General features: G+C 51.5%; 1 protein-coding gene across 2 annotated transcripts in view; it reads left to right on the forward strand.

Annotated features, from left to right (window-relative positions):
• SOGA1 (suppressor of glucose, autophagy associated 1) overlaps positions 1-13,262 on the forward strand; it is a 64,371-nt gene that overhangs the window by 16,299 nt on the left and 34,810 nt on the right. For both annotated transcript variants that reach the window (XM_033094429.1, XM_033094430.1), the window contains exons 2-3: positions 3,320-3,544; positions 9,698-9,856. In XM_033094429.1, the coding sequence (XP_032950320.1) occupies positions 3,320-3,544; positions 9,698-9,856 (384 nt within the window). The remainder of the gene's footprint in view (positions 1-3,319; positions 3,545-9,697; positions 9,857-13,262) is intronic.

Below are 13,262 nucleotides of genomic sequence, written 5' to 3' on the forward strand. Positions count from 1 at the left end.
CCTTTGTGGACTTGCCCTCTCCTATGGGCCGTGCCGGGAGGGGCCGACTGCATTCTGCCTGCAGCTGGGACAAGCCCCCCGAGGGGCCTGCGCCCCCCTTGGCCACCATGGAGAGATGGCGCTGGCGTGAATGCCACATCCTGCGTTTTCAGAAATTGACTGTGGTGAAGGCGGAGCCCTGTGAGAAAGATCATTCATTCGTTCACTTCTTCAATAGATGCTTTCTGAGACCCGCTTTGTGTCAGGCCCTCGCCTCGGACTGTGCTGAGACGCATGCCTCGTGCCCTTGTAGGGAAAAAGACTGGAAGGAAACACCCTGCAGGAGAGTCACTCGGGGGCCCCCATCCCCAGTTCCAGATTCAGTAGGTCACCATGGTGGCATGAGATGTTCTGGTAAGTTCCCCGGTGATGCTCTTGGACCGCTGTGATTCAGCACCAGGTGGAGGAATTATGAGTGATTTATGTTTTCTGTATTTTCAAAACTGTCCCTATGACCACTGTTTACTTTTTTTTTTTTTAATTGAAGCAAAAAGGAATTTACTGGAAGGATACAGGAAAAGTGGGAAAATCTGGGCTAATAAAAGGCCCCAGGGACCTGGTTATTAGCTGGTACTAAAGGGCAGTTGGTTCAGGTTGCTGCCAGTGGAATGGCCTCAGGTCATCTCACTCTAGCTTACTTTTTTAAATAGAAAAATCAGTTATTTAAATGTTTAAAAAAAAAAAAAGTCCTCCAAAATGACTCCAGTGCTCCGCATATGGTCCTGTGTTGAGGGATATCACCTCCCATGATCTAAATGTCATACATCTGTCAGCATCATGAGCTTCCGCGTCCCCTGCACTGCCCCTTGGCTCATCCTGAGCTTTGGGTCCGCTCAGACCCCCACCTGCTGCCCGTGCCCAGGTCCTGTCGGTGTGACTGCCGAGAGAGAATACGTGAGATGCTAGTCAATGGCACAGTGAGGATTTGAACACAGGCCCGTCTGGAGGCCGGGTTAGCTTGGATTTAGCCGACTGGCCTGTACTTGCTGAGCGATGTTGCTTTGTGGTTCCTTAATCCGCCAGCTGAAATGACATGTGGACCCCTCAGTTCCTCATTTCTTTAACTGGGGTGATCATTGACTGTCCCACTTCCTCCTTTTCCTCTTTTAGTTTTAGTTTTAGGAGGGTGGTGAGTCTGCGTGTATATCAGGGTGGGGGCGGGGTGGGGGGTGGCCAGCTGAGGTGACCATTCCTCTGCAGTGGTGCCCTGGTGGGGGGGTGTGCTGCTGAACACACCCCTAGAAGAGCGTCTGTAATGGCAAGTGAGGATTAAACCCTTCAGGTGATGGCGGGGACAGGATAGTGTCTGTTGGGAGGAGCACATACCTGTCCCTCTGTCTTCCTCTCCTGAGTTCAGAACCATCTGAGAAATACTCCCAGGAATCAAATAGATGGATGTCAAAACTTTGGTGAGCTTTCATCCTAAGGACTGGCCTGGAGGGTACTGTTCCTAACCCTGCCCCTGAATTAAACCGACCACCCACTCTCAGGGGGCACTGGACAACCCCACGCCATTCCCCTGTATGGAGCCACCTATTTTCTTTGTGGAAAGGGGGACTCAGAGGCCTGCTGAACCCAGCTGTCCAGATTGTGGCCTCCTCTCCAGGGTCTACAGAGGTTCTTTGTTTTTTGGGGGTTTTTTGCTTCTTGGGCCCCCCGTCCCATCATCACTTGGGTGCTTTCTTTGGCTCTTCAGGGATGCATGCCTTTGCCAGATCATTCATTCTCCGTGACTCAGTTTCTCTTTTTAGTGTACAATCTTATTTAATCCAGTGTCACTAAGAGTAGGTATTATTCTTCCATTTGTAACTCAGTTCTCAGTTTTCCTATTTATTATTAGACATAATAATTGTCCGTTTCTTCTGCTGGGTCTCCTCACTTATCTCCTTAGCTTAATTTCACATTGGTTTGTCTTTGTGTGGCTGTATAACTATCTAGACATGTATTCATCCATTCAGATAGTATTTGTTGGGAGTCTGTAAGATGCTAGGCCATGTGCTGGGTGTGGGTGACACATCAGGGAGCAAGGCGGCCCTCCAGACACGTACCGTATCTCTGCGAGACCAACTGTTAAATAAAGAATTGCAGATGTGTTCATGGTGACAAAGGGGAAGTGAGGGATTTCTGGGAGCTGGTGACAGAGATGGATGGGAGCTGCTCTGAGGAAGTGAGGTCACCCCCTGCAACTCCCTCTTCTTAAACCCAGACTCTACTCCGCCCTCAAGGCCCTGGATGGCTGACCCCTGTCTGTTTCCCCAGCTTCAATTTACCCCTGTAGCTACCCTGGCCTCCTTACTGTATCTCGAGACACGTTCCAGCCTCTGGGCATTTGCATGCACTGTTCCTTCTGCCTGGTGTCACCTCTCCTTGGCTCTCTCACTGCATGGCTGTTCCTTCTTGCCTCAGCTCAAATATCCCTTTTGTAGGGATGGCCTCCCTGGCCATGTCCTCTAACAGCACTACTTTATCATATTACCCAGGTGGTTGTTATATACATATATATATTCATAGCTCTTAATGGTATTTGAATTTATTTGTTGGTTTACTATGAGTCTCCCAATGAGACTTGGGGTTCCATGCCGAAGATACAGAAGGGGACATGTGAGTCTAGGTCACCAGTGTCCCTCCCCACCCTGGCCTTGGCACAGGGCCTGGCACACCGCTGGCACTCATAAGATGCTTGTTGAGTGAGTGCCCGGTTTCCCCAGTGGATTAGTCCCCACTGCTGCTCTAATAAGTGACCACAAACTCAGTGGCTTCAAACAATCCCCGACTATTAACTTACAATTCTGGAGGTCAGAAGTCAGAAAATCAAGGTATTGGCAGGGTTCCATTCCTCCTGAAGGCTCTCGGGGACAGTCCCTTCCCTGTTCCAGCTTCTGAAGGCTGCCTGCATTCCTCAGTTCATGGCCCTTCCTCCCCTTCAAAGCACCACGCTCCACCCTCTGCCTCCGTGGCCACATTGCCTTCTCCCACTTCTCCCCGTGCCGCTCTCTTAGAAGCACCATGGTAATTACATTGGGCCACCCAGATAATCCAGGCAAACCTCCCAATCTCGAGGTCCTTCACTTCATCACATTTGCATGGTTCCTTCTGCTGTATAAGGTGCCAGGTTCACAGATTCTGGAATTAGGGCATGGACATCTTTGGGGGGGCATTCAACCTACTGCACCCAGGGGCCCCTGAAGTGCCGAGGGCAGCATTAGGTGTGGCCTGCACTCAGGCACGCTGGCCACTGCCACAGGGTCCAGTGACCCGACCACCCCTTTCACCCCTACAGGACGAGATTGAGGAGCTGCGGGCAGAGATGCTGGAGATGCGGGACGTGTACATGGAGGAGGATGTGTACCAGCTGCAGGAGCTGCGCCAGCAGCTGGACCAGGCCAGCAAGACCTGCCGCATCCTGCAGTACCGGCTGCGCAAGGCCGAGCGCCGCAGTCTCCGTGCTGCCCAGACTGGCCAGGTGGACGGTGAGCTCATCCGGGGCCTGGAGCAGGATGTTAAGGTGAGCCCAGGTGCCTTTGTTGGGCGGTGGGACCGTGAGTCTGAGTGGGGCCCAGGTCAGCCTGCGGCTCCCTCCTTGTGTGTCTGTCCTTGGGCAAGTTACACCACCTCTCTGGGCCTCAACGTCCTCTTCTGTAAAGTGGGGATCCCTGGCGAACTGACAGGCCATTGGCCAGGGATGTCCCGATGGGCTATCATAATAGGACTCCTACTGACAGCAGCTACTGTTTGAGTAGCAGCCACACACCTGGTGCTGGGCTCCTCGGAGGCCTTGGTGCACAGTTCTGTGGGGGTTTCTGTATTGTGCTAATTAATGGAGAGAAGCAAAGGCCTGGAGTTGTATTGTGCTGGTTTAAATCTTGGCTCCACTATGCCCTAAGTTTGCGATTTTGAGCAAGTCACCTGAGTTTCAGTTTCCTCATCTGTAAAATGGGTGTAACCCATCTGTGAGTCCCTGCCTCACAGAGTTCTATGAGGGTTAGATGAGGTAATGTAGGTAAAAAGTCACTATAGGCACCCCAAAATGTTGGCTGTTATTATTCTTCCCATTTGCCGGATGAGGAAAGTGCGGCTCAGAGAAAGGAAGTACCTGTGCACGGTCACATGACTGTGTAGCTGGCAGAGCTCTGGCTCTTCATCCTCCCGTGCCTTGCTGTCTGACCTGGCTGCTATGCATCAGCAATCAAGAGAGGGATGGGTTAGAGGCTGGCAGGCGGGGCTCCCAGAAGAGGTGTCCACCCTGCTTATGTGAGCCCTGCTTCGGGGCAGAAAACTTGGTTGGGGGACGACCCAGCCCCCCTGCTCTCAGAACTCAGCCCAGTGTGATCATGGGGATGTAGAAGCTGGGGGAGGGGGGTCACCTGGTACAGCCTGGGGCCCTGAGGGTGTCTTCCTGTAGGGGTGACATCTGAACCAAGGCCTGAGAGGGAAGGTGACAAGAGTTGGGAGGGGAAGGAGGAATGCTGGGGGAAGGGGCCTCTGTAAAGCAGGGGGAGGTGAACCGCCAGTCACAGCACCATGCTCTGATGTCTTCACGTGCACTTCGGGCTTCAAGGTTGGTTGTGCAGATGAGGAAACTGAGCTCAGAAAAGTTATGTCTCCAAGTCCAAAGTGTACCTCTACCTGAGAGGGCAGCCCCCTGGACAAATGTTTACACAGATAATTTAAATCCCAGGCACTGGATTAGGGGGCGTGGGGTGAGGAAGAGCCTGGGAAGCTCAGAGGAATCTGAGTTTGGGCCCATGTAGTTGGGGATTTTGGGCAGAGACACAGAAAGTCAGCCTTAGGGAGATGAGGACTGGTGAAGGACGGCTGGGGCCAGGAGCAGGCTGGCTGGGTTGCTGGGGCCTCCATGAGAGGGGCTGAGAGCAGCTGGTGTGTGTGTGTGTGTGTGTGTGTGTGTGTGTGTGTGTGTGTGTGTGTGTGTGTGTGTGTGTGTGTGTGTGTGTGTCTGCCTGCGCGCGCATGCGTGTGTGTGTGTGTGTTGGGAGGGGGCAGCTGGATGGAGGAGAGGAGTGGCCCCTTCTGTTGGGATTTGAACTAGCCAATCAGCATCAACCTTGCCCTCTATGCTCCCTCCTCTCTCCATCCCTGCAGCTGGAGCACTGAGCTCATCCACACAGGCTGGGCTGGATGCCTCTGGCCACCAGGCTTTACTCCATGAGCTGGGGATATTCTGGGGCATTTTTTGGAGGTCCTCAAAATTCTGACTTCCCTGACACTGCCTGGGAGGGCTGGATGGACCCAAGTAGGGAGGGGTCCAGGAGCTGCCTCGGAGGGTATCCCTGGGGACTCTCTGACTTGCTCTGCCAGCTTCTTGGCCTATGCCCCGACTGGCTCCCACCTCTTGGGCCTCACTTTCCCCTTCTGTTAAATGTGGGGCTGAGACCAGCAACATTGTCAGGGCTTTTGCAGCTCCAGTGGTTTGATCGAGCAGGTAGGTTATTGGTGAGGGTGCCATGAATGAAACCTCAGGCCTTGGGCTGTCCCCCTCTCACCTCCTCGCTGCGCCCAGGCTTTCTCATTCTCTGCTTGTCCTCCTAGCCTATGGACCCACTGCACCTCAGCAGGAACATTGCCCCAGCTGAGGAGGGCAGGGGCGGGAGTCGGGGGCAGAGACCTGCTCTGCCGCTTGCTTGCTATGTGGCCTTGGGAAAGCTCCTTTACATCTGTGAGCCTCAGTTTCCCCATGTGGAAAATGGAGAGAAAATTAGTCCTTACCTGTAGAGATTTTTGTTAGAATCAAATGAAATGAAGAGTGCCGAGTCCAAAATACAAAGTCTGGCATAGGATCCTCACCCAGCCAATGAGCAAATGTTGGCTGTGGTGTTATTGTTCTGGAGAACGTGTAAGGCACTACTAGTAGGTCAAGTGGCTGGGTAGGGGCAGTGAAAGGGGGGCCAGAATCGCAACCTCGCTGGGTAGATTAGAATCACCTGGAAGGCCTGTTCACAATGCAGATTCCCAGGCCCCACCCTCAGGGAGATCCTATGGGAGAGTATCAGGTCCCAGAATCCTGGGATGTAAATTCCTACCTGGAGGGACTCCTGTGGGAGACCCAAGGACATGCCAGTAAAATGTTTCCTTTCTTAGAAACAAATGTTGTTGGAGAAAAAGTTCTGGCTTTGGGTTTTATTCCTGGGCGACTCAGGCAGGAGTCCTCCCCTCTCTGAGCCTCAGTTTCCTCATCTATAAAATTGGGGTGACGTTCCCACCCTTCCAGGGTTCCTGGGAGGATTTAGCCACCCAGAGCTCAGATGCTGCCCTGCCAGGGGAGTTCCTTAGGGAAAGGAGCTCCCATCCCCCTCCCTGAGGATTCAGAATGACAGGGACACCCTGTGGCCCACGAGGGCCAATGAGTGAAGGGCCAGGGAGCTAGTTAGTAAGCCGGGCTGCTATGGCCTGGAGGCTGCTTGCTGCATTTGGCAGGAGCCAGGCCCCAGCGCTGTAAACACTGACCTCATGGCTGAGCGCATTTGTTTGTGCTTTGGGAATTTGCCATGGTTTCCGGAAGCTGCAGCTGTTTCGTCTCCCTAGTGTCTCAGCCCCTCTACCTTGGGAGGAGTTGGGGAGGATCAGGAGGTGGTCAAATGAGATAGGGAGGTGGGGCCCCATGAGCTCCTGACAGTGTTTACCTACTGTTGGGCTCACTATTAACACTTTTATTGCTGATATTCATATAATATGTCATCCAGCTTCAGGCCAATATCAGGGTCAGGTTGAGAGCAAGACTCTAGAGTGGACCCACCTGATTTCAAATCTTGCTTCCGTAGCTTCCTAGCTGTGTGACCTTGGGCAAGTGACCTTTTCTTGCTGAGCCTCAGAGTGGTGATACTAATCAAAGCGCTTTCTGATGGGATGAAAGGCACATGGCTGGTGCTAGGGAAGTGACAGCTGATTGTGGAATCGCCTGTGAGAGCCCAGGGAGCCCAGGACCCCTGAGGCTCAGAAAGGGGAGGGGACCGGCCTAGGCCAAAAGGCTTCTCCCCTCTTGGCTGGCATGTTCTTTGCTCCTGTGGGTCTCCATCAGGGGCACAGGGCTCTGTGGGATCTGAGAGTAAGGGCTCTTTTGTCCGCATTGGAATTCTGTAAACTGCCTGAGTTTGGGCTTCTTTGCCATAGCAACCCTCAAGGGTGGGGGAGCACCTAGGGAAGGGGATCCCATGAGGAATGCAGCAGAAGGCAACTGACATGCAATCCATAGAGTCAGTTGGGAACCCAGGAGGATCCAGGAATCCACATAGATCATGATTTCTTGGTTCAGAGTGGGTCACCTCCCCAGATCTAGGCCATGGGGGGGACAGGGCACCCCGCCCCCCCCAGATGGAGAGGAGCTGGCCCAGGTAGAAGCATAGTTGGGAGAGGAGCCCTGGTCCCCAGCATCTGCTCTCTCACCCCAGTCAGTAGGTGGGATGGGAGGTTGGGGGAAGCAAGCATCCCCAGCAAAGAGCAGGTACAGCTCCCATATTTCAGTCATTCGCTCCTTCGTCTTCCTTTTCACTCGTTAGAGCCTCGGATTTGTTTGTTCATCCAACAAGCATTTATTAGGCACTTAATGTGTGCCAGACCCTGAGCTGCTGCTGGGACACAGAGATGTGAAGGAGCCCAGGCATGGTCTAGTACCTTGATCTCTGTGCCCTATCACTTCTATTCCCAGGGCCTAAGCTGGATGAATGAATGAATGAATGAATGCATAAATGCATGAATAAAACGAAGATTGGGACAGACGTTCACTGGTTGACCTAATAGCCCCAAACTAGGACCATAGCCAGGAGCCTGGGACTAAACACCTCCAGCAAAAACACTGACAGTAAAACTAACTAACTAACTAACTAAATAAATAAATAAAAACACTGACAGGAAACTTAAGAGTGAGGCTGTGGGGTGTTGGTCCAAGTTGGATAAAATCGGTGCACGGAGGCGAAGTAGTAATCTGGACCATGCATCACGATCGTTGTATTTTTTGAGCACCAACTATGTTCCAGCCACCATTCATTCCTCCAGGCACTATGCTTATTCTCACAGCAGCGCTCCTGACTCAGCTATATCAACCTCCTTTTACTGATGACCAAACTGAGACTTTGAATGGTTAACTGACTTGTCCTGGGTCGCACACCCAGTGAGTGCCGAAATCAGGCTCAAGAATCTCGTTTTTCCACCTACAAAGTTCTTGTTCTGATAATAAGGGATTGCTCACCCCACTTTGCGGATGACAAAAGCTTGGTGGCTTAGAGGGGCTGTGGGGGGAGCCTCATGGGTCAGCTTCTGGCTTCTGGCTGTCCTTGGAGGTCTTCTGGGGTAGAGATGGGCAGTGGGCCACAGAGGGAGGGGAAGGCAGTGCTGAATTTCCTTTCTGGCTGTTGTTTTTCCTGGCCTGCGTTGCATACTGCCAAAGGGTCTGTGCCGAGCTGGGCATGGGCCCAGGCAGAGGGCAGAGCCAGGGAGGGCCCTCTTCCCTTCCGCAGGGAGGAGGTGCCATAGTCATTTCCGACATGGCAGGCTCTGGGTGCTGGGCTGTGCCCCGGTCTTGCTGGCAAAGCCCGAGTATCCCTTGTGGAGCCCTGGCCACACTGGCCCCTCAGCCACATCCCCGGGGCTCCCCGCAGCTTGGCCCACACTGACTTTGTGTGACCCTGAGCGAGTCACTTCCACTCTGAGTCTCAGTTTCCTTGCCAGTAAAATGGGGACAGAATTGGAGTGAAGAGGAATGAATCTGGCACACAGTAGGTATTCAACTAATGGTAGTGCCCAGCCCACTCGGCTGGTTGTGATTTACCAGCTCAGAAAGGCCTTCCTTATCCCGATGGGCCTTTTAACCCCAGCCAGCAGGGGACAGGACAGAGGAAATGGGATGCTGTTGTGACAGAGTCCTGGAACCAGGATGGGAGTTTGCAGCTCTCTTAGCTCCTTTCTGCAGGGACAACTTGGACAGCTGCCCAGGCTTTGCCATTTGGGGCATGTTCTATATCCCAGATGACTGGAAACAGGCCTCGGGGTCACATTCTGACCTTCAGCAAGTCCTGCCCCTTTCTGGGCTTCAGCTTCTCGAAGCAGCAGCTACCACTCACCCAGCGCTCACTGTGCAGGCAGTGGGCCAAGCCTTTTGTGACATATTTAGTCCTCCTCTTGGGCTCATGAGGTTGGTGCGATTATTATTGCACCCATTTTGTAGTTAAGGAGACTGAGGCACAGAGTGGGGCAATGATTTACCTCCAGTCACATGCTAGTCACTGGCAGAGAAGGGGTTCAAATGACTCTGGGGCTGCCCATCTTGCTCTGGGTTTCCTCTCTCTTTAAAATGAGCTTCTGGTCCAGCCACAGGCTCTTGTGAGGGTTGGCAGGAGGGTGGCTGAGAGAGGCTTTTGGAAGGTAAATGAAAAAACATTCCTAAGAACATGCAGAGCCTTTACAGCTTTCTGGGACCTGAACTGTGATAGAAACATAAGGAACAAAGGGTGCCTGGGCTTGAGTTTTGGTTCTGCTACTTTCTGGCTGTGTGACCCTTGGTGAGTTACTTAGCCTCTCTGTGTCTCAGTTTGCTCATCTGCTAAGTGGAGGTGATGAGAGAACCTGCCTGCTCAGGGGTTGCTCTTTGGTCCAAATGGGATGGCCCCTCAGCCTACTCATGCCCTGCTCATCACCTGCCCTTGCTCAGGTCTCTAAGGACATCTCCGTGAGGCTGCATAAGGAGCTGGAAGTGGTGGAGAAGAAACGGATGCGGCTGGAGGAGGAGAACGAGGAGCTTCGGCAGCGGCTCATCGAGACAGAGCTGGCTAAGCAGGTGCTTCAGACAGAGTTGGAGCGGCCGAGAGAGGTGAGGGCCCCGTCCGTCCCAGGCAGGGCCAGCCTAGGGGTATGGCCATGTGCTGGCCCCACCCAGCCAGTGTCTCTGCACAGTTCGCCTCTCAGGCAGAGCTATTTATTCATTCATTCCTCTAGCACACATTTCCTGAGCACCTCCTGTGTACACTGTGTGCTGGCTACTAAGGACACGATGGCGAGTGAAAGACACCAGTTCTTGTCCTCAAGGAGCCCATAGGTTAATGAAGGAGACAGTCCTTCCATCACAGAACCACAGCTCTCAGAGGATCAACTGAGGAAACGGGCAACAATGCCGAGCATGGAGCCCAGCCCTCTGGGCCTTAGTTTCCTCATCTATAAAATGGGACAATAATGTCCCAAGCCATTGTGAGGATAAGCTGGGATAACTCATGTGTACATGCTTTAGGGCTACCAGGCATTGCCACTCAGCGTAAAGTCAGTGTATCGATAGAGATTTCAGGACACTAGACACTTCCTGAATTTGACCCCCAGATACCAGCCTCTCTGTCTCTGATCATGCCAGCCCCTCCACCTGGCATGTCTTTTCTTCCTTCTGCTGTATGTTAGGTGGACAGCATGTTAGGCAACAATTTTCATAAAGGCTCATTGAGGTTGTGATCATACCCATTTTGTGGATGAGAAAACAGCCCCTGAAGAGGGAGGGATATCCTCCAGGTTTTGCTGGGCCCGGTGGGCTCTGCAGAACGCTGATTGGAAACCATCAGCCTAGGTGACCCCTAACGGCTGGAATCCTCTAGCTTCCAGGGGTCTACATTCCAGATGGCCCAGGTGGCTTCTGGCCAAGAGGCAGCTGGGCCTCAGCTGTCTGGCTGCTCATGGGGTATCCTAGGATCGTGCATTGTCCTGGGGCACATGCCTCACCTTCCCCGAGGGCAGGCATGTGAGCCCTGCAGGATAGGACTGAAACGCCACCGTGCTGAGCCAGAAGAGTCCTTCAGCTGCCCTTACCCCAGGCATGGTGGTGGGATGGGCCCACAGCTTCTCGGTGTGGGGACGAGGACATTTGCTGCTAAGGGCTGCTGTGGAATCCTCCTTACCCCTTTCCAGATCTGGGTGGGAGTCCCCCTCTCTGAGGCAGCCTCCTGCCCCTCAAGGCCCATCACACAGGGCATCGTCTTCACACATCTCGTTGCTGTCACCCTTGGTAGTATAAAGGGGAGACGATTTCAGAAAGCGCCTGGAGGTAAGCCTGTACCTATTGTAAAGGAGAGAAAACTGAGGCCTAGAGAGGGACAGCTTGCCTGAATAAACCCAGCTTTTCCTGGGCAGAGATGTGGCTGAGAGCCTGAAGCTACTTCCCCGTCTTAGTCTCCGTTTCTTCATCTGTGATTTCAGGGTAATAACAGTATCCAGCTTACAAAGTTTATCATCATCAATAAGACTGGGTAACCATAGAACACCATGAAGAAGTTAAAAAGAATACAGTAGCGTAGCCGTTCCTGAAAAAAATTAAACATAGAATGACCAAATAAGCCAGCAAAACTCCACTTCTGGGTATATATCCAAAAGAATTGAAAGCAGGGACACAAACAGGTATTTGTACCTCCATGTTCATAGCAGCATTATCCACAATAGCCAAGTGTCTATCGATGGACAAACAGAAATGTATATATACATGTAACGGACTATTGGTCAGCCTTAGAAGGAAGGAAATTCTGACACAGGCGACAACATGCATGAAGCTTGAAGACAACATGGTAAATACGATGAGCCAGACAGAAAAGGACAAATATTGTATGAGTCCTCTTATATGGGACACTTAGGGTAGTCACACTGATGGACAGCAATGAGAATGGTGGTTACCATTCTAATGGGGCCGGAGGGGGAAGGAGTGGGGAGTCACTGTTTAATGGTACAGAGTTTCCGTTTGGGAAGATGAAGAAGTTCTGGCGATGGATGGTGGTGACGGTTGACAACAATATGAGTATATTTAATGCCACTGAATTGTACACTTGAACGTGGCTGAACATGGTAAATTTTATTATGCATTTTTTACCACATGAAAAAAGAATAAGGTAGATGCATACAGTTGGCCCTTGAACAATGTGAGTTTGATTTGTGAGGGTCCCCTTATACGTGGATTTTTTGGAATAATACTGTAAATGCGTTTTCCTTATGGTTTTCTTAATAACATTTCCTTTTCTCTAGCTTACTTTATTCTAAGAATACAGTCTATAATTCATATGACATACAAAGTATGTGCTAATTGAGTATTCATTAGCAACTGGTCAACAGTAGGCTAGTAGTAGTTAAGTTCTGGAGTTTTTTTTTATAAATTTTATTGGGGAACAGTGTGTTTCTCCAGGGCCCATCAGCTTCAATCTAGTTGTGGAGGACGCAGCTCAGCTCCAAACTCAGTCGCTGTTTTCAATCTTTAATTGCAAGGGGTGCAGCCCGCTTTCAATCTTTAGTTGCAGGGGGTGCAGCCCACCATCCCATGCAGGAATTGAACCGGCAACCTTGTTGTTGAGAGCTCGCGCTCTAACCAACTGAGCCATCCGGCCACCCTAGTACTTAAGTTTTTTGAGGAGTCAAAAGTTATATGCAGATTTTCGACTGCAGGGGGTGGAGTGGGGCGGTACCCGTAACCGCCATGTTGTTCAAGGGTCAACTGTAGGTACTGACGTGCAAAGGTCCTTAAGGTACATAGTTAAGCAGGAAAAGAAAGTTACAGAACTATACATATTGTGCAATCCCACTAATTATTTTGAAAAGCCATATAGACAAACTGGTTTTGAAGCATGTATGTATATGTGCAAATGCATAGCAAAAGTCTGGAGGAAAACCCACTGAATTCAGGAGTTAGAAATGGTGGGAGTAGGGTGGGCAATGACTTTTGCTTTTATACTATTAATGCTGTAGTTCATTTGTTTCATAACAATGAGAATGCATTTGGGTATTATTTATGAAATTTTAGATGTAGTCAAGCATGTGAAGAGCTCTTTGCAGTGCCTGGCACAGAGTAGGTGCTCAACAAACACTGGTTCACTGCCTCTTTGAAGGCGATGTCAGCAAGGCTGGTCTAGCTCTTCCTGATGTATCCCTTGGTATCGCAGGATCTGGGCAAGGAGGCGTGGCCCTGTGTTTATTTGCTGATTGCCCTCTCTCTCCTCCCTCTTCTTCCCAACATGGTTTCTATGGAGACGAGGGTTCCTTAGCAGTTCTTCTGCCAGAACATCAAGATCTGTCTTTGCCATCCTGACAGGTTGCTGTGGCGATGCTGTCACCCGGCTGGGAACAGGAGCCCCTGGCCTGAGCTGATGTGGTTACCATGGAGATTGCTCTTTGCTAGAGAGAAGGAAGGGTGGCCAGTCCTAGCTGTGCTCTGTGGTGACCCTGATGCCCAGCTGGGCTGCAGCTCAGGAACTGTAGCACCA

Source organism: Rhinolophus ferrumequinum, chromosome 23, assembly GCF_004115265.2.
Source record: "Rhinolophus ferrumequinum isolate MPI-CBG mRhiFer1 chromosome 23, mRhiFer1_v1.p, whole genome shotgun sequence".
Lineage (NCBI taxonomy): Eukaryota > Metazoa > Chordata > Mammalia > Chiroptera > Rhinolophidae > Rhinolophus > Rhinolophus ferrumequinum.